The sequence below is a fragment of the Coprinopsis cinerea genome, assembly GCF_000182895.1.
Source record: "Coprinopsis cinerea okayama7#130 chromosome 1 map unlocalized cont3.1, whole genome shotgun sequence".
Classification (NCBI taxonomy): Eukaryota; Fungi; Basidiomycota; class Agaricomycetes; order Agaricales; family Psathyrellaceae; genus Coprinopsis; species Coprinopsis cinerea.
In genome coordinates this window covers 1407814-1434686 of record NW_003307544.1, presented here as the reverse complement: position 1 = coordinate 1434686, position 26873 = coordinate 1407814, and the positions used below count along the sequence as shown (strand labels likewise).

Genomic DNA, 26873 nt, shown 5'->3' with positions numbered 1-26873 from the left:
CGCCACAGCTGCTTCTCGAATTGTCAATTTCTATTTCCGGTCCAACGACTGCCGCCGAGGGTTGGGCTTAAGACAGGTGTAAACGCGACATGCAGGGAGAAATTCGAGAGGCAACAAAGCTAGCTGAAGAGGTTCGCTGCGCATGTTAGCTTTCGAGGACGACAAAAAGTTAACGTTGAGTTGCAGAAAAGAGCCGGACCGTCGGAGGTCAAACATACGTCAACGTGTTGCCAATCGCGTCACCAACACGCGTCCGTAACTGGTGAAACGCGTGGAGGGCCTTGTTTTAATGGAACCAGAGATTCCAAGATGGATGGTCCAGGATCCGAGCTACCGGCGCTTCTGGTAATCCCCAGTCATGCCCACTAGACTTTGGCGAGAAGGCCCTCAGATTTGACGGAGCAGTTGGGCAGATTCGGGAAAGGGGTTTGCTTAGTCAGCAGAAGGAGGCTTGGCACTTACGCGTATGGACGCGTCCCAAATGACTTCAGAGCTTGTTCTCTCCTACAACCTTGTAAAAGTCCAATCAACGTAACTACGCAGGTCCTGGTTGCATATCAAAATGGTGAGCACGGTCTCACTGGTAATGGCAGCCCGTTTTCTTATGACTACCAGTTAATCAGAGTCAGATCAAGAGATGGCAACTTTCGATACCCTATGGAACCCACTTCAGACGTATCTGAATTATTGGCCAAGGTGTGCTGTTTGAACTATGCCCTGGAGGCAGAGTTGACTGAAATTACGACATTTTAGATTCTAGAATCCTCTCCCGATGCAGACCCCGAAACCGTCACAATCTCGAACCAACCTCGCGGAAATGAGGCGCTAGTGTCCACGTTGAAAGGAAGGACTCTCCAGAATCTCGGATTGAGGTATGTCAGACGCTGATCTGTTCTGAAGGCAGTTCTCAATATGCATTAGCCACGGAGATTTGGTCTTCGTGAACTATAAACCGAAATCAGCAGAGTCGAGCCAAACCACTGCACCCGCTGCGGCACCTCCTACGTCGAGCAGTGCGGTCTCGACAACCCGCCCATGGGAGCTTGTAAAGGAAGATCCAGTCGACGAGTACTGGAGGTCACAGTCGGGGAAGATAGCAAGAAGTCGCGATACCCAGTTCTGCAAACATGGCCTAAAAGGAATGTGCGATTACTGCATGCCTCTGGAGCCCTATGATGCCGCATACCACAAGGAGAACTCGATTAAACATCTCTCGTATCACGCCTATCTTCGAAAACTTACCCCGAAGCAGACCCTATCCAGTACATCTGTACTGCCTCCCTTGAACCCTCTTTCCTACAAGGTCAAAGTACCTTGCCCGACAGGCAACCATCCCCCGTGGCCGGCTGGTATCTGTACTGGCTGTCAACCATCTACCATTACTCTCCAATCGCAGCCATTCCGGATGGTAGATCATCTCGAGATTGCTTCCATGGACATCATCGACCGATTCCTACAGGCCTGGCGAAAGACGGGCATGCAACGATTTGGATGGCTCATTGGTCGGTACGAACCCTATGACAAGGTCCCTATGGGCGTGAAGGCTGTGGTCGAGGCAATCTATGAGCCTCTACAACAAGGCGAAATCGATGGCTTAACTTTGGCTTGGCCTTGGGAAGAAGAGGCTCGTATTCGGGACCTCTCATTCAACGCATCGACCCCACTCAGCATTGTCGGCTACATCTTCACAGATCTGGATCCTACTCCGGAAGATCGAACAAAGAACGTGTACAAACGTCATCCACAATCCTTCTTTCTGTCGTCACTGGAAGTCATTTTTGCTGCGACTTTGCAAGCGAAGAATCCAATCAACTCGAAATCATCGCCGACAGGGAAGTATGCTTCCCGACTGGTCACCGCTGTTTTGACCGCAACGGAGGACGGGCAGGTGGACGTATCGGCGTATCAGGTTTCGGAACAAGCTGTTGCAATGGTAGAAGCGGACATGATTGAAGCAAGTGTGGACCCTGGGATCGTTCGCGTTAAAGAAGAGAACAGGGAAGAGGACTCTGCAAGATACGTTCCAGACGTATTTTTCTCCTACAAGAACGAGTATGGGTTAGAGGTGAAGAAGAGCGCAAAGCCGGCATTCCCTGTCGAATATCTGTTGGTCAACGTAAGTCAATATCGATTCGTTTCCGATTCCCTGGATACTCAGGAGCTTTCCAGGTCACCCACGGCTTCCCACAAGTCCCGTCGCCCATGTTCCGCTCGATACAATTCCCGATCGAGAACAGGCCAGGATTGGAAGACCAAACGGTCGAGAAGGTGATGTCCGAGTTGTCCAAGCTAGAGGCGCCTTCTATCCAACCTGGCGAAGATTCATACAAGAAGAAAGAACTAGCGTATTGGCTCAGCGATTTCCACTTGGCGGCCTACCTTCAAACGACCCAACTATTCTCGGTGGTGCGTGCAGGCCGCCTGATCTACTGAAGATCGTCTAAAATGAAAGCATTAGGACGATGTCAAGGTCATGATGAAGACGATCACCTCACCCAAGCTAGAAGAGGACCCCTCAGCTTTGGACCCTCTCCTTTCTACCGATGGATGGCAGACTCTGATGACCTTTACTCGAGAGAGTGCACGTAAGTAATCCCTCCTATCTCGACTATTCCCCTTTAACCAAGCTCGGTGCGTTGAACAGCTGCACGACCGATATCCTCGGCCCCTGCAGGCTCTAGCTCGTCGGCAATGGACGTGGATGATATCCCGCCCGAGGTGTTTGACCAAATTGCAGCAGACGACGCTGCACGTACTGGAAGTGCGGGCGGTATCAAGATCTGCCCCCATTGTACCTTTGAGAACACTCACAGCGGAAGTGATTGCGAAGTCTGTGGGCTTCCACTGTGATAAGGAATGTAGTATCCTGGAGTAATGGAAAGGAGCCGGCGGATTTGAACATTGTACTGTAGCCCTTTGCATCGCGGTCTTCCTTCGCACCTCGTGTATTCCAAAATCAATCGAACACCACCGGATTGGATGACAAGCAGGGATGTCCGAGCTCAGGAGGGACAAAAGAGTGCTTGACATGCTGAATGGAACTCGGAAGTTCTTACTGATTTTTTCAAAGTTGGTCACACGACTGCTATACGTGGGCAGATGCACGGCAGTGAGTTGACCATTCCGAGGGATTATTAGCTCAAACGACATCACCCTTCCGCGTTCAAGCTTGACTACTGGCCGTTGGGTGATTCGTAATCTAGTCGATCGAGGTCGTCAAATCAATACCCGTTGGCGTCATCTGGGACGCGGTTGAGCTAAACTGCGAGGTTAAAACGTTGCCAGTGGCATCTTCGATGTCTGACCATGTAGAGTCCGGAGTCTCTTCTCTCGAAAATGGCGTTCACGGTACCTGTTTGGCGGAAAGCGTAAAACATAATTGCGATGGCCATCCACATCGATCGCCGCACAAGGAGCCTGAGGTATAGGTGGACTGGGTTAAGTCATGGTTCCAACATGCGACGTTGCAATCGATGTGATTCATTGAAGTGGAGGTATCATCACAGGTTAGTGGTTGAAGAGCCAATGCAAAATATGTGATTGTAAGGGAGGGATAATTTATGTGTGGGTCCAATGCGGTGACAGGGGGCAGCAATAATACCAATGCTCAAGACCTACCGCCCAAAGATCCACCAGGTAGCGAAACCCAAACCAAAGAGAATGCCCAAGGCGCGCGCCACGATGACCACGATGAGAGCCTTGCGGATCGCAGCATAGAAAGTGCTGAGAGCTGTTCCGGACCAGTTTATTCTGCATTATCGTGGTTAGATCTCCACGTGAGTACAACAATAGAGGCGATTCAACACACCTGCGGTCATTCGTTCCGCCGACGCGAACGCTAGCCTCCCAGCCGCGAATAACTTCTCTGTAGCGCTTACCAAACACCCTGTTAAAAGACGCAAGTTAAATATGAGCAACCGGAGCCAGTAGATCACGCGCGATGTCGTAGAAAGAAGCGGAAACCGAGGCAATTAGAATTTGAACAAGTGACCACGAGAACAACACCACATACCATATCCAGAAATTGACGTCAGGGTACGAAAACCTGGGGAAGACGCTCGCGAGGCTTGGCGCTACATATTCTAGATTGAAGTCCTGGACTGTTTCTTGGTAAGGTAGCTGCATTACTTCGGAAAGAGGCGTCGAAGGGGTTGACGAGCCGCTCCGGCGAGGGGTTCTCGAGCCTCCCAGGGACGAAGGTGCAGGAAGGATCATGTATGACATCAAATCCAATGTCATACCCAGCGACAATCCCCAAAGTTTCAGTTGCTGCAACCTGCGAGAAGAGGCGTGGCCGTTAAGTCCTTTCTCGCCGAAGGAAGCAGGGGAAGGGTCGAGAAGGATGGCAGGGAATTCCATGCTGCCCACCAGGAGGCGTACGAGAACACGAAGGAACGCCGAGTGTTTGGGTGTGAGGCGGGACGCGGCGTCTACTGTTACGGTAGACCATTTGGGTTTCGAGTAGGGTGACACGAGGGCGTTGAGGGGCGTCCAGTGAATCTGTGTGGTGGGTACAGGGTCGGGAGCTGGTGCTTGTGGCGTGACTTGAAGGAATACAAATGGCGAGAGGATCATAAGTAACCGTTTCCCCAAGGACGTAGTAATCTCTCGGTCGTCTAGTTGTCCAATGCAAATGTAGTCTTTCTCAGCGAGGTCTATTCCAATCTCTTCCCATGTTTGGCGCATAGCTAAAGGTCGAGAACTGGATTATGATGTGGATCGACCACGGGTAAAAGGAAGTGCGTACCGGTGTAAAGACCACCTTCGTCGTCGGGTTCTGTGCGTCCACCGGGGAACGCTACGTGTGCCTCTTTGCCAACGCGAACTCGTGATTGGTTGAATGGGCCGTCTCCATTGCTGGCTGGGTTCTCCCGATGAAGGAAGAGGATTTCAGCTTGGGCGTTGGGGTCTTTGACCCAGTCAAGCTCGAAAAATTCGGATAAGGTCGGAGGATTTGCAGGGTTAGGGGGAATTGGCGCGTGAGGCGATGGGACGACGCGAATAATGAGAGCCACTGCTGCTCGTCGTGGTTCTGTATTTGGGAGGTTTAGTGCTGGTTCCTTGGCGCTGTATACATTACATACGAGTTGGCGGTGAAGCGATAATGCGAGGAGGGGTCGAGCGAACGCGGTGGAGTGCTCGCGAGAGCAGCGGTACCACCGAATACGGTTTTTCTGTGATTCATGAATACCAATTGTATAGGTTGGGCAGAAAGAACAACCAACCTTGGAACATTTCAAGTCGTTAAAGTCGTTAAAGGAGTGTCAAGAAGAAAACGATGAGAAACGGAGGTACACAAAGTTGGTCAACGTCAGGGTCTCTCAATTCTCAATCCGTTGGGGTAAAGTGTCCCGATCCCGGACCGGCTCTCGCGTTCATCACTTCTTCCGCCAAATAGGAGAGGAGATTGGACATTAGTTGAATAACGATAACTATTGTAGGTTCCTATCTAGTCCAGCCTTAAATCTCAGTCCATCCACTGTCTGTCTCAGCTCCCCCACTCCACAGAGCAATGACAAAGACTATGGCGCTGGCACCCAATCGCATACCCAATCCGCGATAGAGTTGCCCTAGACCGGTGTGTCTGGACCAGCCATCGCCATCCAAAGCCTCTTCTTTAGCCACATCTTCCTCCGCTTTCCTCTCATCCCTTGATCTCACAGAACTCGAACGACGTCGGCGCTGAGGATACCGGATGGGGAGGTCGGAGCGTTCTTCTGTAAGAATGTGCCAGAACGTATCGACCACACCGTTGTATGGTGCAGGGCGAGTTTCGACACATGCCTTCAAAGGCTTCGCGGTACCACGCACTTGAACCTGGAGTCGTCGTCGAATAGTCTCGATGGGTAGCGTGATAAGGAGTCCGACGCAACTTCCGGCGAGTTCGGCAATACTCCAGGCCCGAGGATGGGTGTCTTCGCTGATGTTGACAGGGTGAATCGTCGAGCTATCATCCTGAAAGAGCAAGGGCGACGATGGGTCGGAGTGCATTGTCGAGAAGAGTGGGAATAAGCAGTTGAGGGTGGAGATAAATTCCTTTGACGCCTCCTTCTTCCCTCAGAATCTGCTTCAGGGCATCAATTGGTCCAGTGTATCGTCTGTAACGGGTCATAAACGGCTGAACAATCAGTCTGGTCCGGATCAGGTCCAGAGGCGAGAGGAGGAAGCCGGTGATGAGATGGGATGCAACCGGCAGGATGAGAGGTGGTTGGTGGAAAGGCGACATGGATGGGAACAATAAGGACTGCAGGAATCCGTCAATGAACGGTTGCATCGTCGAGGAAAGGATTTCCGTGACGCAGGAGGTCAAAAGCCCTAGCCATGGCTATTAGTATGATTTTGGATATCGAGCGAGATGCCTACCTTTCCAGAGAGCCAGCCAGCCCTCTGGTCGGAACCTTCCAACTCGCTTCATCATGTCCCAAACGCCATCTGCGCTTCCAACTGGAATAATGTACTCTGGACGCGTTCCTTCCTCCAGCACAGATCTTCGGATGACGTAACCTTGCTCGTCTGTTCGATGCAGAGGGCGGTTACTTGGCGGGGCATTGGGGTCGGCGAAATAAGAGTCGTTATCATTGGACGAGTCACTTAGCTAAGGCCAAAGTGAGCAGGGTGGACGTTTGCATGGGAATGGCCACGTACTGCATCGTCAACGTCTTCTTCGCCAAGCTCCGGTTCACCCGGTGCAGGCTCACCAGCATCCCGGGGAACCCATTGGACTTGAAGAAGCAGCTTTCCAACTTCCCAAGGCATGACAATGGCCGTACTTGTGTATTGAAGGACGGCGGAAGCCACCAAGGCCTTGAAAACGTTTGCTACATTTGTCCCACTTGGCTCGGACAGGTTCAAGTCTGGCGAGAGATCAAATATAGAGTTGTGAGATGGACGAGATGACCATTGGTAGGCTGGTGCCGATGGTGGCTCTGGTGGCTGAGCAGCCGTTGTCGCGTTGTTGGACGTGGTTGGAACGAACGTCCACGCAGAAGATGGGTCGATGTACAGGTCTCGGAGCGAGCCTGGTCTCGTCATGGCATGTGTGTAGACCTTGAGCCCACTGTGCTGGTCCTAAAGTTGCTGTCGAAAAAAAAAAGAGTTCGAGACTGTCGCCGACGTTGGCAAAGAGAGTTGCCCCACTTGACCGCAGCGACGAGACGAGCCCGTGACTTTCCATAGCACAGCCACGGGGATGCCTCCTTTGCCAAGGCCGGTATGCGATCTTGTCCACCACTCCAGATGTTCCTTTTGACAGATGAAACACGTTGGCGGGAAGCTATCCCAAGCCAAAGCTTCCCAGTAGCAAGGTAACGAACGCGCTTTCTATGGCATGGGCACGATTGAGATGTTACAGTGGAGATGAATTTATTCAAGTTGGGGCACTGTCGGGCGAAACTGGCAAGTCATACTGTTCTTTGCATCGCTGAAGAGTCTTGCCAGAGGCCTTGATAGTCATTTTCTGCATTTCAACGGTGATCTCATTTTCACTCGGCGTTCGCAGGACTCTGGGCTCGCAAGACAAGGTGGCGATAGGGCTATGTCGGCGCGGCGCCTTGGTGCTTTCCCAAAAGCGGCGGTGGATAACCATATATGGTTAATGTGCTCGCCGGCCGAAGTTGTGGTGCCGGGGGGCTGTACGGCCTCTACTTGGAAAGTGAAGGTGACATCAGAGACCTCATTACCTTTCAAATCGTTTGAATCCACGCTCTTTACCACCCCACCTCTGCCTCGTTACTGCCCCAGGTGCCCCTGTCTTCCTCTTCTCCCCTCTCATTATAATTCCCCGCCAACATGGCGACGGTTCTGGGGGCCAGCACAGAGCCCTCCGATGCCAGCAATGTCATGAAACACGAAGAAGCCAAAGGCGCAACAGTCTACACCTTCAACCCTGAAGATTCACCCCAGGAGAAGGCATCTGTGCCAGAGAAACGGGCACAGAATTTGTCAGTGACTCCCCAACCAGCGTTGGCTGAAAGAGGTGCGGCGCCCCTGTCTATACACGCCCCGAAAGCTTTTTGACGTGTGGAGTAATCAAGCTGTGAGCTTGGAGAACGGTGCGCACAACGGACACAACGGGGCCATTCCTACCATTCGCATTGAAGATTCAGATGCGGACGACGCAAAGGTGGTGGCAGACGACACCACTCAGGTTGCTCAACAAGTGCAAGGGGAGGCTGCGGAGTCCGTACCTGGCGCCATTCCTGCCACAACCGCAAGTGCACTCCCCGACTGGTATATCGTTGGCTGGCGACAGATGGCCGGAATCGACAAACCGCACCCTCCCGAAGGGGAAGAGAAAGACAAGTCGGTCCTCGACCAGTTCCTCTCCGAGCAGTACTATGGTGCATGGTATCATAATGCGGCGGTAATCGTATTCGTGCGTATATTTTTAATTGGCAAGCATCTCGCAACCCTCAACTCCAGACACAGGCCGTGTTCACCTCCCATTTTTTCACGCGTTTTGGCTTCGGTTGGGGATGGATCTTCGTTCTCTTGGCAGTCTGCAACACGTATTACACGGCGTCAATGGAAAGGTTCCGTCGGAACGCACGCGACGACATTCAACGGGAACTCGTCAAGACTCGATTGGGCTCAGAACACGAAACTGCCGACTGGCTCAACCACTTCCTTGAACGCTTTTGGCTTATCTATGAACCTGTCCTCTCTTCAACCATCGTCGCCTCCGTCGACCAAGTCCTCTCAGCATACACCCCTGCGTTCCTGGACTCACTCCGCCTCACGCAATTCACCCTTGGAACGAAAGCCCCTCGCATCGATAAAGTCCGGACATTCCCTAAGACCGACGATGACATTGTCATGATGGATTGGGCTGTCTCTTTCACGCCGACCGACGAGAGCGACATGACACAACGCCAAGCCGCTGCTAAGCTCAACCCCAAGATCGTCCTTTCTATTCGGCTCGGCAAAGGTCTCGCGACTGCAGCACTCCCGGTCCTTGTGGAGGACATTACGTTCAGCGGGTTAATGAGGATTCGAATGAAACTCGTGTCCAACTTCCCACATATCCAAATCGTTGACTTTTGCTTCTTGGAGAAGCCGGTTATCGACTATGTTCTCAAACCACTCGGAGGTGACACATTCGGCGTTGACATCGCAAGTGTAAGTGTAACTCATCTACCTTGCGCGAGTATTAACCCGCTTCTAGATCCCGGGCCTTTCATCCTTTATTCGCGACACAACCCACTCGATTCTCGGCCCCATGATGTATGATCCGAACATCTTCACGCTCAACCTCGAACAATTACTCTCCGGTCAGCCTCTCGACACCGCAGTCGGCGTTGTTCAAGTCACTATCCATTCTGCTCGCGGAATCAAAGGTGTCAAGATCGGTGGCGGCACACCTGATCCTTACGTCTCCCTCTCTATCAACGACCGCGCCGAACTTGCTCGCACGAAATGGAAGCATAATACGTATGTTCTTTGTTCTATTCTGGTGACCGCAGACCTCTGAATACGAAGATAAAGGTATAACCCGACGTGGGTGGAAACTAAGTATATCCTCGTCAACAGCCTCCATGAGCGATTGGTATTGGATCTCTATGACTATAACGACCATCGAAGTGACCAGAAGCTCGGTACCACTGCCTTCGAACTCTCGCAGCTGGAAGACGACGCAACTCACGAAGGCATCAACGGGCAACTACTCAAGGATGGCAAAGATCGTGGAGAATTGCGTTATGACGTTTCGTTTTTCCCTGTCCTTGGTCCTGACGCTGAAACTGGCGAGGTTCCTGAATCCAGTATGTTTTGCTTGTATTGAATGTGGGCCGGGTGACTTACTGATTATACCTGTAGCGGTTGGAATTGTTCGCCTCGTGATCCACCAGGCCAAGGAACTCGACCATACCAAGTCGTTGTCGAATGAACTCAACCCCTTCGCTAAGGTTTACATCAACGCCAACCGCAAGGCTTCCTTCACTTCTAAGAAGCTCAAGCACACCAACAACCCTGTCTGGGAGGTCCCTTACGAGTTCCTGTGCACGAACAAGGAGTCGGATGTTATCACCATTAAAGTCATTGACGACCGCGATTTCCTCAAGGACCCTGTCGTCGGTTACATGTCTATTCGCCTGGAGGATTTGCTAGAGGCCAAGATGGAGGGTGGTCGCGACTGGTTCCCGTTGAGCGGATGCAAGACGGGCAAGATTCGTGTCAGCGCTCAATGGAAACCGGTCAGCATCCCTGGCAGTTTGCAAGGTTCTGGACAATACGTCCCACCTATCGGCGTCGTCAGACTTCATATCAACAAGGCCGTGGATGTCAAGAACGTCGAGGCTGCACTTGGCGGAAAGAGCGATCCTTACGTCCGTGTACAAGTCAGGAATGTCACCAAGGGCCGAACGGAAGTAATCAACAACAACCTGAACCCAGTGTGGGACCAAATCATCTACATCCCAGTTCACTCGTTGAAGGAATCGCTGATGTTGGAGTGCATGGACTATCAGCACTTGACCAAGGACCGTTCGTTGGGCTCTGTCGAACTCACGGTGTCGGAATTGGCCAAGCAGAGCGACGATCCCAAATATCCATACGAATCCACCGGTGTCAAGAACGCAGCAGACCCCATCCGACTCGACAAGGGCAAATCAACCAAGGGAACTCTATATTACACTGCAACGTTCATCCCTGCCCTCAAGTTGAAGGACGGCGTCAAGTTCGAGCAGTCTAGTCAACTTGCTGTGGATGGTGGTGGTGATAGTGATGGCGAAGAGGTGTTGGACAAGGGCCCTAAATCCCCCTACGATCATGCCACTCCTGTCCCTCTGACTATCAAACCCAAGAAGAAGCCGGCTAGTATCGATACCTCTGTTGATAGTGCGAGTGTTAACGGAACGCCTACTACTGCTCGGTCTGGGGAGTTTTCTGCCGAAGGTGATGGTTCTATGGTCAGGCCGGATACGCCGTCTACTGTGCATAGTACTGCTCAGGAAGATGGTGGCGTGGAGATGTCGGTTGACGAGCTTCTGTCGCAGCGTACGTCCATTCACTATGCAGACGTTCAGAAAATCTGACTGGCTTTGCAGAATCTGGTATCATTGTCTTCCATATTCTGTCAGGTCAACTGCAGAAGAAAGGTCGCATTGAAGTTTTGTTGGATGATGGGTACTGGCCTTGCTTCAGCACCGAGAAGGCTCGTAGCCATCAGGTGAAATGGGACACTGTCGGTGAAGGCTTCATGAAGGAGTTGGACTTTGGCCAAGTGTGGTTGCGCTTGAACGAGGCTGACGAGGGCGACAAGGATGATGTCGTATCAGAATGGAAAGGCGATGCAAAGGAATTCTTGAAGGCTACCTTGGTATGTTACGTTCCTTTTGTTGGGGTATAGGTGACAACTGACGACTTGAGACCAGGCTGCTCCTCAGAGCTATGTACTCATGGATAAGGACGGAGGGAAATCATCGACTGTAGTTGTTGAGGCACGCTTCATTCCTGTTCCTGTCAAGTTGGAGCCTCGAGAGAGTGTCAACAGTGAGTCTGGCCAATCCCAAAGCACAACGTTGTACTAACGTTGAATTGCAGACCAAGGCATCCTTCGTGTTGAGCTCCACGATGGCCACGAGATCCGAGGCGTTGACCGTGGAGGTGGGTGTACTCGCCGCTGAGGGATCTACTCGTTTCTGACCTGCGCCAATGATAGGAAAATCTGATCCATATGTTGTGTTCACTTTGAACGGCAGCAGAGTCTACAAGTCGCAAACGAAAAAGAAGACCTTGTCTCCAGAGTGGAACGAGAGCTTTGAAATGACGGTGGTATGTATCGGCGGTCGTCACTCTGTAGGCTGAAAGGCTGACGATATTTTCAGCCTTCACGTGTCGCTGCCGACTTCAAGCTGGAGGTGTTCGATTGGAACCAGATTGAGCAAGCAAAGAGCTTGGGTGTTGGTACTATCGACGTGGTTAGCCTCGAGCCTTTCCAAGGAGTGGACCAGACCATCCCCCTCTCCTCCGCCAAGCACGGTGAAAAGGGCTACGTCCGGTTGTCGCTTGTCTTCCAACCCATGATCATCGCCAAACAGAGAAAGAACACTTCGACGTTCTCTACTGCCGGTCGGGCGATGACGCAGATCGGCGGCTTGCCTGTATCTGCGGGCAAGGGTGTCTTCCATGGCGTTACGGGAGTCTTCAAGCGGGACAAGGATCGTGGTGACGAGATCGCTGCTGCTCTGGCCGACGTACCAGCTGGACAGGCTTCACAACCTGTCGGTGCAACGGCTGAAGCCATGAATCCTGGTTTGGCTGCCTTCCCCACTTCGGAAACTGCGCCTGCGCCTTCGAACGAGCCTGGAACTTTGCGGGTTACTATCATGGATGCCAAAGACTTCTCGAACTCAGACGTCAAGCCTTATGCTGTGGTTCGACTTGGTGACAGGGAATATAAGACGAAGCATGCTGGGAAAACGACCACGCCTGAGTGGTATGTCCGGGTTTGCTTTACGAAGTAATTCTCTTTCTGATCTGTTCAATCTGGCAGGAATGAATCGTTCAAGTTTGCGGCTTCGCGCTTGACACCCAAACTATTCGTCACAATCTTCGACCACAAGACGCTAGGCAAAGATAAGGAATTGGCGGACGGTGAAATTGATGTAAGTACTGCCAGGTCTTGGGATCTAGCAAGCCGAATTAACGTTTTCCCGTAGATCTGGAGACACATCCAACCGGCGGGTGTTTCATCTGCTGAAGTTCTCGCGGAACTGAAGCAGGGTGGCCTCTTCCGTGTTCGATTGGAATTCGATTCGTCAACCAACCCTTCAAGCAGTCGTGCATCCATCGCATCAGGAGAGAATGGTATTACTAGGACAATGTCTATAGTGACTCCATCCAGGTTCAGTCTGCGAGGCAAACGACCGGACGATGATTAGTCCGAGGGGCTTCGGACACTGTTGCAATATTCTCCTCGAAGTTCGTTCGTTGTTATTAATCTCTTTACCCCTTTAAATGTTTCACGTACCGTAATGTTTTTTGTTTACCCTCATCTGTTTGTAGTATGCATAGCACTCAATACATGGACAATAGTCACCGCCAACTTTTTGCAAAGGTATTTCAAGGATGGGAGGACGTTATGCCCTGAGCGCCCGCCACGCGCTTCGGGTGCGCACCGTGTGCTTCGCCCGATTCCCCGAAACGCGCCATATGGTTTTCCATTGCACACGGACCAAGCGAAAAAAAAGGCATGTTTGTATCTCTTTGCCACAATTCCCACGGAATTTCCTTTATAAACGTCTCCCCAGGCATCCTGGTTTCTTCAGAACATACTCGAACAGGTGAGTTATAGTATGGCCTTTCCGTATCGCTTGATCTCTGACAGGACCTTTTAGGATCTGTTTACAGAAACTGACCGAGTCTCGCATTTTTACAAATGCCGCATCTTCATATCCACTCGATGACATACGCGCTCTCTCGTTATACTGAGAACATGGCTCTATCGAGTCTCGAGGACGTTTGGTTGGTTCGTTGGGTTCGCTCGCAAGAGCTGCCTGACAGACTAACCAGCGAGTTGAGCGTCAGTCTGATGGATACCATCTTTTGTTTCTTTCTATGGCAACTTGTACAATACAGTTCAATTGAACATTTACTCTGTCACATTATCTCCCCTTGTGTGCTGGAACCGTAAGATGTACAGGTATTCCCTCCCTGCTCTCCGCTCGAGGACGATCTGTATCAGGTTGTGAAAATTTTGCTCCTACTCCGTCGTTGGGCGCTTACCTCGCTTGAGAGTCCTTGTTCCTCGAGCATCCTTGATCTTATCTCGGGCACATTGTTCTGTTTCAATGCCACCAGATAAAATCTCCCTTGGGGAGAGAGTAGACTCTACACCAAAGTCAGTTACTTTTATCAAGGCTCTCAATTCGACCACTTGCCTTGACTTGACTCAAGAACGTATTGGTGACTTGCATACCGTCCAAACCTCCTGCCCATGCGCCCTCCAGGTGATGGGTGCTTTGGGCATATTGTGCTTCCTCGAAAGAAGTAGGCACATAAGGAGGGTTGAACATGATCACATCGATGCTGTTTTTCAGTCGTTGGTGAAGAGGATGAGCGAAGGGCCCGTTCAGAACGTCTAATTCTGCCTGGTCATGTATATGCGGTTGAGTTATGTGGGTTCAACGAAGGGGTGTGGAAGTCACCTTGTTGTTTCTCCCTGTCGCTTGTGATGCACGACATGCATGAGGATTGATATCCGTGCAGATGTATACTGGATTTCGGCGTTTTCAATGCGAAAGGGCTCGTTGGGAGAGAAACGTACGGGCAGGGTCAATGATTTTTGTCAAGAACGCCGAAACACATCCTGAACCTGATCTGGATCGAAGCGTGGTGACTCGATGTGTCAAGATGGAGAAAAGGGAAAAAGTTACCCCACTTCGAGGCAGACCAACGGATTTGCTGCCTTAAGCGCCTGTTCGTCAGCCTCGAGGGCGTCAAGCAACAGGAACGTGTCCTCTGATCGCGAACCGCTCAGTGTCTTCGAACCACTACTTCCGCGGCATTTCATCTCACCTGCAGGTTCATAGACAAGATCGTAATCCTTGCTAGTGAGATGTGAGAGGTTTGGCGTCGGAATCATCTGGTCGAGAGGTTGATGTCGAGGGGCAAGAAGGGAGTTGATCGCAATATTGGTCGAAAACAAGGAATCGATTAGCCAAATATAAACAGCGTGGAATGCAGTAGTATATGATACCAAACAAAGCAATGTACAGGGTAATGATAGTCAAGATATACAAGTAAATATGCACGAAACCATTTCCATACTCCGTGAGGAGGGGCGCATATAATCACTTCTTCGCGCTCAAAACCATCCAGTCAATCCCTGCACCTTTTCCGTACTTCTGCTCCAGCCATTCATTTGTCTTTTTGAAGTGGCCGTTCCCGAAGAAACCTCTGTTTGCTGACAGAGGAGAAGGGTGTGCAGACCTGGAAGGAGAGACATTAGCTAGGGTCAAGGTTCGCAGGTCGAAGCTTACTTCAACATGAGATGCTTCGACTGCAAAAAACGACGTGAGGCGATCAGCAAAGGGTCGAGACAAAGGAGAGACTACAATTACCTTGTCTATGGACAGCGAATCGAAGGTCTTTTGGGCTGGCATTCCCCAAGCCAGAAATACGACTCCTTGAATAGCACCTTTTCGTTGAAGGACGGCCTTCAGAACCTGAGTAGTGAACGTCTCCCAGCCCTTCTTCGCATGGGATGCAGCTTTATGCGCTCGTACTGTCAAGCAAGAATTAAGCCATAGGACGCCTTGCGAGGCCACAGGAGAGAGGTCCCTGCTCAACCATTTGTCAGTCGTGTTGAAAGGAGAAACTACAAAAATATACGGACCCGGCGGTTTTGGGTGGAATGAAAGAAGGGAAATCACTTTGGAGTTGCTTGTAGATGTTCTTTAACGAAGGTGGAGGAACGGTCGGGGGTAAAACTGAGAAGGAAAGGCCTACGGTAGGGCAGTGAGCAGGAGTTAGAAGGAGAGTTGGAAGGGCTACGTACCATGTGCTTGGCCAACGCCATGGTATGGGTCCTAGCGGCAACCCTTCAGATCGCTATTCGAGCAGATTGCAAAACAGAGTACACACCTGTCCTATCACGACAACCTTGACCTTGTCCAAAGGTGTCAGTCGAGACCAGGAGTAGATATTCTCCACTGAAGCAAGCTACTGTGTTATTGGTCGCGCATATGGGGCCGTACACGGTTCACATACTGGCTGGGAAGACCGTATGAGATGCCATTTCACTGGCCAAGAATTTCTTCAACTGCGAAAAGCGAGCCTATTAGTTCAAGTATATCTCACCAACGCTGGAATCATACCTGTTTGAAGTACCCTTTGTCGAACTCGCTCTTGAGCGCTTCATACCACGTCGGATCCATCGTATCCTTCTCCAATGTGTCCAAAGTGACTTGAATAGGTATTTTGATTTGGGATGTTGAACCGCTCGGTACAGGCTCAGGTGGGGATACGGCTGAACTTTGACTTTCTGCTCTGTAGACGCGTCAATACCAGGTTACAGCGCCACGACGGGGGCCAAGGACGACATACTTCGCCTCCGCTTGCGCCTCGAGCACTTTCTTCCTCGCCGAGGAGACTGTCCTTGTAGGTGCCTTGGAGAACATGGAGCTAATCGTCTTTTGGGTGTAGCTCGCAGCAGCGGCAGCCTTGACAGTCTGTGTTACGGTGCTGCTCGATGCGACGCGCATCTCGTTTTCTGCGGTGTTTGTGTCGACTTTGGGCATTGAAGACGCGCTGTCAAAGATTTCGTTACAGGAGAGACGAAGTACGGGTGAGTGGACAGCGTAGCCAGGAACCCTTTAGCAACGTCAGTGAGAGGCAAAGGGATATATTGAATTGCGGCGTCGCCGCCATCACCGTCTGCGTGCGGTGCCGTCGTGTCACAAAACGCGTTACGCGCCGCAGACGCGTCTGGTCACAGTCATGTGGTCACGCAGGTTCTCCCGACAAGTCGTGGAACATAGATTATAGTAATACTGATTCGACACAAATTAAAAATGAGTGGTATGTACATGGAAGATGCGTTGCACAAGATATGAAATGACATGTAGAGTCAATCTGCGAAAGATAAAGAGTTTATTTGCCTAAGCGCCGAATAGTCTTGCCCTGTGCATTTAGCTTTTCAGCTTCCCAGCTGACTTGCTCGACCCCGTCCATCGTCATAATCGCCTTCTTAGCTAATTGCCTAATGAAGAGAATTTAATTAGTGGGAGACGACCAAAGGTCAACAGGGACTTGCCTCTTCTTTTTAGGCGCGACGGGCACGTCAGACTCTTCATCCTCAGAGTCAGTGTCCAGCGAAGAACGGGGCTTCTTCTTTGGTGGAGGACCATCCTTCTTCGATGTTGACTCGGAGAGTTTAAGGGTATCGATTTCAGTCGCTAATTTGGAAACCCGAGATGGTTTTCTGGTCGTAGAAGGAGGCGCTGCCTTGGAGGTTGAAGGACGCGGTTTCGCAGGTGTGCGTTTCTTAGTTGACAATGAAGGCTCCCAGTCGTCTTCCTCCTCAGACTGATTCTGACTCTCTTTGTAGTCGTCATCGTCGTCATCTTCTTCAATCCCTTCCTCTTCTTCCTCTTCCGTGCCCTCCTCGTCGTCCTCATCATCGTCTTCCTCACTTTGCTCGCTGTCTTCAATCTCTGTGAGCTCTTCATCATCAGAGCCAATCGGATGGGTTCCCATATTTTTGAACGGGTTGGAACTTCTGGCAGTCTTGTCCTTTCTTGCCAATGGCGAAGCTGATACGGACTTGGTAGCATCAGACATGACTGCATCTTCGTCAGACTCTTCTTGGATCTACGCATCTTGTCAGAACCTCCTGAAGTTTGAGGAAGAACCAGCCGTACCAAACTCATCTCAACGTCTTCCTCTTCAGCCTCTGACAGTGTCTCGATCGTGTCGCTGCGCTTGACTGGACTAGAAAAGAGACCTGCTTGATGCAGCATATCAATCTTTGCATCAGTCTTCAAGTTGTTTTGCTCAATCTGAGTCAACATGCATGAGTCCATTGAAATGGTTTCATGAATGCCTGGAAAAGGAGCTGACCTCGGACATCAACCGCCTCGAATACATTTGCTCCATTGTCCGCATGCGTTCCTCCATCTCGTGCATCACCTCTTCACGAGTATCGGCTTCAATCAACGCGCATCTCATCTCTGCATCGTAAAGCTAAGACAAGAAGATTAGGCGGACTCGGATGGGAAGGAGGACCGGGAATCACCTGGATTCGAAGTCTTTCGATTTCTTCGAATAGAGCATCAACGAGAGGGTTGGGAGGCTCTTCACCCTCCTCACCGTCGTTATCGTCAAGTTGATCCTCTTCCTCTGCTGAGAGTTGAGTAATTGATGCCAGGAGATTGAAGAGGGCAGTTTACCTTCCACAACCTCAACAATGGCTTCGTTGACCCTCTTCCCGGCTTCCGTACCACCCATAGAGATGGTGACCTTCCTTCGGTAGAACGGCTTGGGAGCAATATCGCTTCCTCTCAGAGATAGCGGCCCTGGTTCCTTGATCTTGTTGCCTTTGGCCTTTCCAGGCCCAAAATTGGGGGGAAGCTTCGATACGGGTGCAGGTCCAGGATTGGTGTGGACCTCTCTAGCGAGAGCAGCAAACTTCATGATATGTGAATTTTCATCGTAACCTGTGTCGTATGGGTTGATATTGACGATCATCACCTATAAAAATTCGTCAAGAATACACATAACCAGGTGTTGGAAGAACTCACGACCCGACCATCGCCGATGAAATAGTCCATTAGGGCTTCGGTCATCTTACTATGGCGGAAGGGAATGACAGCAAGCGTCCGTTTGACGTCCCGTGTATCCATTCGCCCATTCTCTCCAACCCCTTCATGAGCAAGGCTCATGGCAAGCTTCCGCTGGTTTGAGCGAAGGACCTCCAAACATTGACCCAAGACCATCAATGACTTGTTAATGTTTCCGGCTTCTTTGAGACGATCACCAGTGGTATGCGTATGCTTCGTCCTCTCTGAGCCAGCCAAGTCGACGAGGGTCAGACGAGAAATTTGAAGGCTGGTGGGATCCTCGAGACAAGGTTTGTCATCGACACACATAAGAAGGAAGATAGTGAACTTACATCCTTTTCGCCACGATGACCTCGCATGATCTTGATGATGACCATTCCATGACTTCGGCTACTCGCTTGGTTCGCAAGGGTTCCAAAAACGCGTCGATGAAGTTGACCTATCTTCACCAAGCTTTTGGCCTGGGCGGCGCTTGTCACCCTGAATTGACGCAAGCCCGAGATGTATTTCCCAGTAATATCAGTGTCGGGGTTGTCCGCCGGCGGCGATGGTCGCAGAGTTAGGGCTTGTCGGGTAAGGGTAGGGATCTTGTGCTGGCCTGCACGTGGAGCAGGGCTGTCCACGCGCGTCTCGTCATCTTTGGCCGAGGCAAGAAGGTCGTACACCTTTTCATTGTAGACCTCTGCATAAGAAAGCCAGACCGTGTACTCGTAGTTGCGGTCAACTTCAACGACAGTCGGATCGGTTTCGAAATTGGGTTCAGAAGGATCATCGAGAGATTGGAGGACCTGAGCAACGGCTGGCGCAGAGCTAATCTGCGGGGGAGCGGAATCTGAGGCGTCGGCGGGTTCGACACCGTAGAGGCGAACGGGACGGTACTGTGGTCGGAATCAGCAGCAGTTTTGAAAGTCAAAGGGAGAGTGCGCACCCTTCCGTCACCGTGAAGGCCATCTATACTATTGAAGATGACATCAAGGGTTCTGGGGAGAATCCCAGCAGTGCCAGGCTCGGAGCCACCCTGAACGGTATAGGTCTTTCCAGAGTTGGTCACACCGTACGTGAACAGAAGACCATTCTGTCCCTGGAGGAGATCCTTCACCAGCGGGAGTGTTGTCTTCGTAAAGAAGTCCACTTGCTGTGTCTCCGGTGGAAATACATGCGAGAAAGTGTAGATAGAAGATGGCTGGATTACTGAAGCACGATATTGAGATCGGTTTTGTGTGTCATTAGGGTCTGTCATTCGGACTGAAGTGTCTGAGATTGGGACAAGATACGGTGCTTTGGAAGGCTCCTCCCCAATTCGAGGGCGGATGCGAAGGTATGCCTAAGGGAGATTCAGACAAAATCCGGGTACTGGCAACGGTTGGGAAAACATACCATGATTGCCTCACGTTCATTTTCATTAGCTTGAGCCTGTTTGAGCGCCTTAGAGCTGGGTGCTTTCGCCTTCGGTTTTGAAGGCGGGGGCGGCTCGAGGTTGTCCCTTTTGCTCAACGGTTTTCTGCTGCTCGGAGGTTTCCTTGCTGGTGCAGGTGCTTGTTCTTCAGGTGCTTTTGAGGCCGCGCGAGTTCGTGTCGTTCGTGTCGTCGGCGGTGTTGGCGCTGGTGTATTCGTTCTTGATCTTGAGGAAGCTCTCGTCGCCACGGGTCTGGAGGCCATCTTGTCGATTTAGATGGTCGTGGTCGAGAGATAAATGGAGTTGATGGCAGCCGCGTGTAAAGCCAGCGAACATAAAATGCGTGACGCTGTACGCGACGCGATGCCCAGTCACATGATAAACACAAGTTCTCGTAGAACACGTCTTAATTACTGATAAATTAGCCTTCAAAATCTCCCCTAAGAATGTCCATGTATCCTTGTTGTCTTCTGAGCTCCTTGAAAGGCCAATTGGTTGCCGTTCTAACTGACAAAACGCGTAACAATAGATTTGATGCCGGTTTATTGGAATTAACACGATCACGTGTAGGATCAAGCGCGGGTTTGATGATTTGCCGCGTTTACTACCACTCTTGCCTCTCACCAACGTCTTGGTTTAGTCTCTCTTCGTCGTCGATAATGGTCGTCACCAAAGATTCCCCCCACCGACGACGCTCACTCGCCGTTGTCTCGAACAGCCAACCGGCAGCGGTTCCTCGGCGACGACGTGCACATAGCATCGCCCCCCGGACAAGTCTTAGTCCTCAAGCCAAAGCACGTCGCTTACTGGTACGTCGCGACCCTCTTGTCGTGATCACATTCTTTCTCACAACATGAACTAGGTGCCCAGGAAGAGTATTCTCAAGACCTCATTTACGGCGGAAGAACTAGACGAGAACGATGGTACCCAGTCCATGGAACTGACCAAAGTGCACGATGCGTCGCGCAAGTCCCTGGGGTTCAATCGGCGGGTTAGCTTTGCTGAACACGCTCATGTTCGGATTTTCCAAATTCCAAACAAGGACCATACCAATTCCACAGGGTCTCCCCACTCATCTCCCAGCTCTGCTTCTTCAGAACCTGATGACCACTCACCCGCACAAGTCAATGACGAGAACGACTATCCCAACGCCGCCAACTTTGCTCGCCGACGTCGCAGTTCTGTTTGTACATCTTTTGGAAGTGATATGGACCTCACCAGCGTTGGTGGTATGTTGGGTGGGCCAGGGGATATTGGTTCGGCCATCCTGGACGAAGAATTTGACGACGATATGGAGATGGACATGAGTGACGACATGGACGTCACCCAGGCCATCCCTGCAAACATTCGTAGGAGGTCCTCGGTTGCACCTGGAAGGAGGGAAACCTTGGGGCACCCACCATCGGCAATACTACAAATGGAGGAGGACCAAGGGGAGGATCCCGATTTGACTCAGTCCTCTGTCGCCGAAGATTCACTTATCTCTGAAACGAGCAACGACGATTCGCAGCAAATGGAATTCACGGTTCCGATGGGCAAATCCCTCCGACCGCCACCCGAACAAGACGCTGCATGGTTGGCGCTGCGACAGGCGACCCATTCGGGGGACACTTCAATAGAGCCTCAGGAAGAGTCCTTTGATGAAAGCCTTATGCGTGCTCCCGCCCAGCCAGAAATGCCCCTGGACAGCGCAATCCAACGCTTGATGCGGGCTCGAGAGTCTTTATCTCAACAGTCGCAATCACAGAGTTTATGGGACGAAACGAACGAACTCAGCACGATCCAGGAAGACACGGTTTCCAGTATGGGAAGTATAGACCACGACGAAGGGGGCAACAGTAACCACACTCTGAACATAAGCAAGGTCATGGGTCGTTTTAGTTTGGGCGGCAACAACCGCATGAGCACTGGTGGAGAAAGCAATATGGACGAGTCGGAAGTGTATGGCAACATCGTTGCAGCTCAGTCGGGGCCCAGTCGACAGTCCTTTGCCCCCCCTCCAGTGGCTGATGAACCGTCCTCAAACCAGGAACAACCCCAACCACCGTCCGTATTCCATCCACCTCAACCTTCCAACCCTCCCTCTGCGGGCCCTTCGTCTCTTCCCCAAATGACTCAAAGCGGCACTTCAAGGGTGTTCTCTCAACCTCCTCCTTCACCTTCGAAAACCAGGCCGACAACCCCCTCCAGCGCCGCAAAGGCAAGGCCCAAGCCCACTTTTACTGCTGCCTTCGCCCCTCCCGTTTCCAAGACCTCGCCTAAAAAGGTCCCATCTAAGCGTCTGCAGCGGGAGGAGAGCGACATTGAGAACGTCGATGCTGACCGACCCAGTCCTGCCAAGCGGCAAGCGTTGGCTGACAAGGGAGCAGATACTGCTCACAAACCAACGACAGCACAGGCATCCTCTTCAGCAACCATGAGCAAGCCCAAGCCATTCACCCCCAGTAAGCAGGCACAGGCATCGACGTCAGCGGCCGAAAGGCCCGGGTCGCAACTGCGACAACCAACAGGCTATCTGGCTCGCCGCAAGAGTCTGGCGACAGGCCTGGGCTCGCAACCTGGAGCTTTTCAGTCGCCTATGAGAAGAGCTGTGTCGGCGGGGCGGGCGAGTATGGGCTCGGGAGCCCAAGATGCTTGGAAGCGCTTCGATAAATCAAATCCTCCTGTGCCCCCCACAACGGTGGTGCCAACACCCTCGCAGCCAGAACGAGAGCCTATGGATGAAGACCCCGCCCCCGAGACACAACCCGATCCACAGACGCGATCGCCATCCCCCAGGGAGGAACCTGTGGCTAGCCCAAGGAATGTCGACCTTTCTGCGGTACTATCCGGGCCTACCTTTGGCGACATGGACGAGGACGTCGACACTGCACAAGACAAGGCTGAACGATGGCGAGCCGGTGTCCAGGAGGCCGCTGGAGAGGACGACTACGAGGACGAAGACATTCCCGCAATCTCTATTGCCCAATTCTTCGAGTTAACTGGCATTAAGTTCATGGACGAGATTGCCGCCCCTCGAAGGTCTATTCACCCTGGACAGCAACTGTCCAGGCGTCCTCGTCCAAAGGAGGACATTGGGCTTGCTGAATATGCCGTTGCCATGGCCATTGACATTCCACAGCTCGAGCTGTACACCAGGGTTTCGAGGGACCTTGAGGCTTGGATGGAGAAGAGCAAGATCGCCTTTGCTGAGGCCGAGGAGGAAGCAGCGAAAGTGACGCCCGAGCTCTTTGTAGAATACTCGAGAGCGGATGAGGAGGGTCAGGCAGAGTTGCTGGTAAGTGTTTTCTGTTATGTAGAAGAAAGCTCCACTAACGGTGATTCATATAGCACCAACTCAATTTCATCAAGACCAATGCTCGCGGGTCAGCCAAATCTGACTGGTATGACTGGAAGTTGAAGTGGGTGGAAGGATTAAAGAGCACTGCCGACAGGGCCTTCGAGGATCTTCAATCTGTACGTTGTCACTTTAGTCTGCCATGGACGCGTTTGCTCATTGTTTTCAAAGGACGCGAAGAAACTGGAAGCCTTGGATGCGGCTGCAAAGGAGCTCATTCCAGATCTCGAGAAGGAATATGAAGAGATCATGGCTGAGCTTGAGCGTGAGCAGGCGGAAGTGGCCGATATCGAAGCAAGCGACCAAGACTACCTTACTGAACTGAAGACATCCATCGCAGATCAAAAGTAAGTCGACGTCGTCTCTTCCTCTGTTCGCAAATCTCTGACGTCGATTCTAGCTTCGAGATTGAAGCCCTCAAAGGAGAAGTTGACGAGCATAAGCAGCAGCTGACTTGGCTCAACGAGCGTTTGCGGGAGACCGAGCAACAGAAGCAGGAAGTATCTTCTGCGATTGCCAAAGCGGAACGCGTACTGCAGATCCAAAAAAGCTCGACGCGGGCGGAAGTCTTCCAGCTCAAAGGTAAGTACAGTCTGCTCCGTGTTGGCCTTGTATTCACATTTTGGCCTTTAGACGAATTGGACGCCCTTGAAGATCTCCACCTCACTCGAATCATCAAAGTCAACGCGCAAGTCTTCGAGTTTATCTACGACTCAACATATCGCGTCTCGATTCCCTGCACCAACTTCGTGCCCATCGTCTCTAAAGTCAACATCATGCGCTTAGAACACACACGGACGACATTCAAAGACGACTTCCCCAAGCTCACGAATTTATTCGTGGCTTGCGCAGCTGCCATTCTCGACGAAGAGCGGGACTTAACCGTGCGCCACATCGTTCGCCGGTTAAGCGACTATTGGGTCGCATGTGGCCAGCTGCGTTCGCATATTCGCCTTTTGAACATCAAATACCCCGTTGAGGTGGAGATTGCTCCGCCATCGTCGAAAACCCCGACGCCAACGTTCAAGGCGCGCGCTACGCTCATGTTCCCCAAAGTCATGGGCAAAGCGATCGTCTCGTTCTCTTTCAATCTTCAGACATTTAGTGAATGGCCTTTATCTATTGACTCTCTCGAGTGCGATGCTGAAGTATCGTACGGAAGTGTTGAGTAAGTTCCTTCCTTTGTTACTTTGCTGTACTTTGCTGACTCTTCACAGTCGCTCAGAAATTTTGAAAGCGATCGTCAACCGAATTACGCAGGCCACTCCCTCCGATAATTACGCCCTCTTGGATTCATGCATTGACGCACAGTCGCTGTACAGTTAGATTCATCGCTGACAATTTTCTCCGGCATGTACATTATTTAATTCATTTCTTTTTTGTTTTCACTGGCATTTCGCTGCACGCTTCCACGTCTATGTTTCTTTCCTAATGTCATGGGGATACTCTATTTTCTTCGCTCTTTGATGGTCACTCAAACCTATTTTATTCTTAATGTAACGGTATATGGTATGAAGTAGTTGGATTGTAGAAAATATAAACATATCCAGGGAATATGGAACAACAAAACTAGGCATGATGAGGAGCCGTCGTAAACGTCATCAGAGTAATAGGTGATAATAGCAAATAATGTGCAGCTAGTAATACACTGGTCGAAAGGGAAAACGGCAACGTCGTTGTATATCTATGTGGTCGTGGTGAGCGAAAAGTCGACAAGAAGAGTGCGGAGACGCAATAAACGCACCGTGACTTAAAATTGAGTTCAAGAATAGATGTTGATAGTTTCCAGCTCGGCCAAGAGAAGAGCGAGTGTCTCCCTTTCTCCCTGGATGGCATCCAGCTCTGCCTGGCATGAATCTCCTACCGAGAGCCATGAATTTTCTGTGGCCATGACAGCAGCCAGCACATCGAACTGAGATCGTTGTACTTTCAATGCATTATCTTGTTGTGACTTCGCTGCACTTTCCGTCTGGGAGATGGCAGCCTCTATAGCCTGCTGGTAACTTGCCCGGGCCGATAAGAGTTGCTCCTCCAATGCCGCAGCGTACCCTGCCTTTTCATCCTCCTTTTCCATATACCTCATCTGCGATGCCATCTCCTCCATCTGCTGCGCATGCACCTGCTTCAAATTATGGATCTCCTCCTCCATCGCCTGGATCCTCGCTAACCTATCGTTTGCGAGATTCTCGGCTGCCACGAGTTGTAATCGAAGGTAAGTTGCTGATGATTCGCCTGCTGCTTCAGGGGAGACGCTGAAACGCGTCGAGGCATTGTGGAATGGAGCTGGAGAGGGTGTGACATCGGGTAGGAGGACCTGGGAAATAGAGCCGAAACCACCAGGGGAATCGATGGCGCTCAAACAGGGACTGGGAGGGATGTCAAGTAAGGAGCTGAGGGCAGGTGATGTTGGACCCGAGAACGGGGCAGGGACATCGGTAATCATGCGCTCGACCTCGCCTTCGCCTAAGGTACGTGATGCATCGTTGCTCAGCTGCTCCCAGGATAGAATCGATTGTCGGGTATTGACGGGGGTAATGGACTGCGCTCGCGGAGGTCGCAAATGTCCTCGAGCAGAAATTGATGTCGTCAAACGCGGGGGTGCTAAACGAGACTTGTCCTTCTTGTCGCTGGGCTTTTCCCTGGAGGGCGTTTCGGGGGCTTGACGTCTCCTGGTCCTTTGGATGCGGGGCATAGCAGGTGTCGGGGCAGCCAAGTTGGCAACCGGAGCTAATAACAGTAACACGTCGTCCTCCTCACTATCTTCGCTGTTCGCCTCTGAGATGTGGGACATGTTGCCGACGTGTGAGGATGAAGAGCTGGCATATTTCGAAGCGTTCCGGGAATGGCGAGCAAGAGGAGAGGGCGAATCCCTTGAGGGTGTGATAGGGGAATTTTTAACTGGCGTGGAACCTGTTATCGTTTTGTCCTTGGCAGAGCGTGTCAGTGCGGACTTTAGGGTAGAGCCTTTGGGAGTGCGGGGAGTGAAAGAGCTGGACAAAGAAGAAGCAGAGGAAGAAGGCCTGACGACAGATGATGCAGCTGACGCTGTGGCAGTCTTCAAGACCTTCGCTGGCCGGGTGGGTGATGATCTGAGACTGTTGGCGGAGGGGGTAGTCGGGGGCCTGATCCTACTGGACGGGGTCGACGGAGTCGCTGGCGGGGTAGAGTTCACAGCGGAAGATGCCTTCAACGCAGCACGCTGAGGCAATGGGCTGATTGGCCGTTTCTCCTTTTCCTTGGGAGAAGGCGTCGTCGTCTGGGGCTTCCGCTGCTCTTTCCCGCCATCTTCCGATGAGGTGCTGAGACGGCGACGAGTGCCTGACTTCACTGGGGTCGATGGCTTGGATGGCTCGATTGCCTGAGATTTGGGGCGGTACTTTGGGATTCCATTGGCGGCCCTGGTGCGAGCGCTTGTAGCGCGGACGGCGGATATGCTGGTTGGCTCAGAGGACTTCATGGGGGCCTGTTCCTCTGCGGAAGCGCGTGTGTGGGTGCCGGATGCTCGCCTGCGAGTGATTGTCTTGGAGTCGGGCGTCTTTTCGCGTTTGGAAGCGGATTGAGAGGTGCGGCCGTCGAGGGATGCCCGCGGTGCGCTGATAGAGGGCGCGACGATGGCACTCTGTCGTCTGGTGGAGACCTTGGATTTCTTGGAGGCCTTCGAGTCGTCAGAGCTGTCCTTGCTCCTGACTCCCGCTATTAAAGAGGAGAGATTCAGGGAACGGCGGAGAGAGGTGCTCCTAGTTATAGGTTTGGATCTGGGGCTGCCACCCGATTTGGCATTGTCTGAAGACATGGGAATAGCAATGTTGTTGCACAGAAATGGTCGTAAGGTGGGTCGTATACAAAGCAAGGCGTGATTGTC

The 26873-nt window shown here is 51.7% G+C and overlaps 9 protein-coding genes across 9 annotated transcripts; 3 read left to right on the top strand and 6 right to left on the bottom strand.

Moving 5' to 3' along the window:
- Window positions 1-562: 562 nt before the first annotated feature.
- On the top strand, window positions 563-2980 carry CC1G_13210 (NPL4; the record flags this gene model as incomplete). The annotated part of the gene is made up of 7 exons (XM_001828578.2): window positions 563-565; window positions 616-696; window positions 754-872; window positions 922-2120; window positions 2159-2406; window positions 2459-2585; window positions 2645-2980. The coding sequence occupies 7 exons, from the start codon at window positions 563-565 to the stop codon at window positions 2848-2850; spliced, it is 1983 nt and encodes a 660-aa protein (XP_001828630.2). The 3' UTR covers window positions 2851-2980.
- Window positions 2981-3199: 219 nt separating this feature from the next.
- CC1G_13209 (hypothetical protein) lies at window positions 3200-5277 on the bottom strand (the record flags this gene model as incomplete). The annotated part of the gene is made up of 7 exons (XM_001828577.2): window positions 5226-5277; window positions 5085-5174; window positions 4748-5032; window positions 4013-4688; window positions 3809-3886; window positions 3619-3750; window positions 3200-3257 (listed from the first exon to the last, which is right to left on the bottom strand). Exons 1-7 carry the CDS (start codon window positions 5233-5235, stop codon window positions 3200-3202), a joined length of 1329 nt encoding a protein of 442 aa, XP_001828629.2. The 5' UTR covers window positions 5236-5277.
- A 119-nt stretch (window positions 5278-5396) lies between these two features.
- CC1G_10299 (hypothetical protein) lies at window positions 5397-7109 on the bottom strand. The gene is made up of 4 exons (XM_001828576.2): window positions 6646-7109; window positions 6364-6595; window positions 6106-6315; window positions 5397-6056 (listed from the first exon to the last, which is right to left on the bottom strand). Exons 1-4 carry the CDS (start codon window positions 7030-7032, stop codon window positions 5461-5463), a joined length of 1425 nt encoding a protein of 474 aa, XP_001828628.2. The 5' UTR covers window positions 7033-7109; the 3' UTR covers window positions 5397-5460.
- A 679-nt stretch (window positions 7110-7788) lies between these two features.
- CC1G_10298 (transmembrane protein) lies at window positions 7789-13042 on the top strand (the record flags this gene model as incomplete). Its single annotated transcript, XM_001828575.2, has 13 exons — window positions 7789-7975; window positions 8034-8374; window positions 8422-9117; window positions 9164-9429; window positions 9484-9758; window positions 9814-10992; window positions 11043-11314; window positions 11370-11487; window positions 11539-11601; window positions 11657-11769; window positions 11823-12433; window positions 12491-12602; window positions 12657-13042. The coding sequence occupies 13 exons, from the start codon at window positions 7789-7791 to the stop codon at window positions 12876-12878; spliced, it is 4455 nt and encodes a 1484-aa protein (XP_001828627.2). The 3' UTR covers window positions 12879-13042.
- Window positions 13043-13588: 546 nt separating this feature from the next.
- On the bottom strand, window positions 13589-14581 carry CC1G_10297 (methylase; the record flags this gene model as incomplete). The annotated part of the gene is made up of 7 exons (XM_001828574.2): window positions 13589-13672; window positions 13723-13808; window positions 13847-14087; window positions 14145-14212; window positions 14264-14316; window positions 14373-14457; window positions 14515-14581. The coding sequence occupies 7 exons, from the start codon at window positions 14579-14581 to the stop codon at window positions 13589-13591; spliced, it is 684 nt and encodes a 227-aa protein (XP_001828626.2).
- A 208-nt stretch (window positions 14582-14789) lies between these two features.
- On the bottom strand, window positions 14790-16238 carry CC1G_10296 (uracil-DNA glycosylase; the record flags this gene model as incomplete). Its single annotated transcript, XM_001828573.2, has 9 exons — window positions 14790-14928; window positions 14979-14998; window positions 15060-15279; window positions 15335-15428; window positions 15497-15527; window positions 15583-15650; window positions 15709-15760; window positions 15816-15987; window positions 16045-16238. 9 exons carry the CDS (start codon window positions 16236-16238, stop codon window positions 14790-14792), a joined length of 990 nt encoding a protein of 329 aa, XP_001828625.2.
- Window positions 16239-16713: 475 nt separating this feature from the next.
- Window positions 16714-19937, bottom strand: CC1G_10295 (kinesin-like protein KIF23; the record flags this gene model as incomplete). Its single annotated transcript, XM_001828572.2, has 9 exons — window positions 16714-17310; window positions 17361-17498; window positions 17560-17682; window positions 17735-17841; window positions 17889-18189; window positions 18240-18557; window positions 18611-19156; window positions 19207-19602; window positions 19656-19937. 9 exons carry the CDS (start codon window positions 19935-19937, stop codon window positions 16714-16716), a joined length of 2808 nt encoding a protein of 935 aa, XP_001828624.2.
- Window positions 19938-20333: 396 nt separating this feature from the next.
- On the top strand, window positions 20334-24337 carry CC1G_10294 (hypothetical protein; the record flags this gene model as incomplete). The annotated part of the gene is made up of 7 exons (XM_001828571.1): window positions 20334-20483; window positions 20537-22951; window positions 23005-23130; window positions 23183-23358; window positions 23412-23593; window positions 23645-24179; window positions 24229-24337. The coding sequence occupies 7 exons, from the start codon at window positions 20334-20336 to the stop codon at window positions 24335-24337; spliced, it is 3693 nt and encodes a 1230-aa protein (XP_001828623.1).
- Window positions 24338-24773: 436 nt separating this feature from the next.
- CC1G_13632 (hypothetical protein) lies at window positions 24774-26804 on the bottom strand (the record flags this gene model as incomplete). Its single annotated transcript, XM_002912054.1, has 1 exon — window positions 24774-26804. One exon carries the CDS (start codon window positions 26802-26804, stop codon window positions 24774-24776), a length of 2031 nt encoding a protein of 676 aa, XP_002912100.1.
- Between the last annotated feature and the right edge of the window lie 69 nt (window positions 26805-26873).

Excerpts from the sequence above, each read along its gene's own strand:
- CC1G_10299 (XM_001828576.2), bottom strand. The coding sequence starts at position 7,032 with ATGACGAGACCAGGCTCGCTCCGAGACCTGTACATCGACCCATCTTCT. Across the intron at positions 6,316-6,363 it reads CTGGCTGGCTCTCTGGAAAG|GGCTTTTGACCTCCTGCGTC; the intron begins GTAGGCATCTCG and ends AGCCATGGCTAG. Across the intron at positions 6,057-6,105 it reads TGTTCAGCCGTTTATGACCC|GGAAGAAGGAGGCGTCAAAG; the intron begins GTTACAGACGAT and ends GCAGATTCTGAG.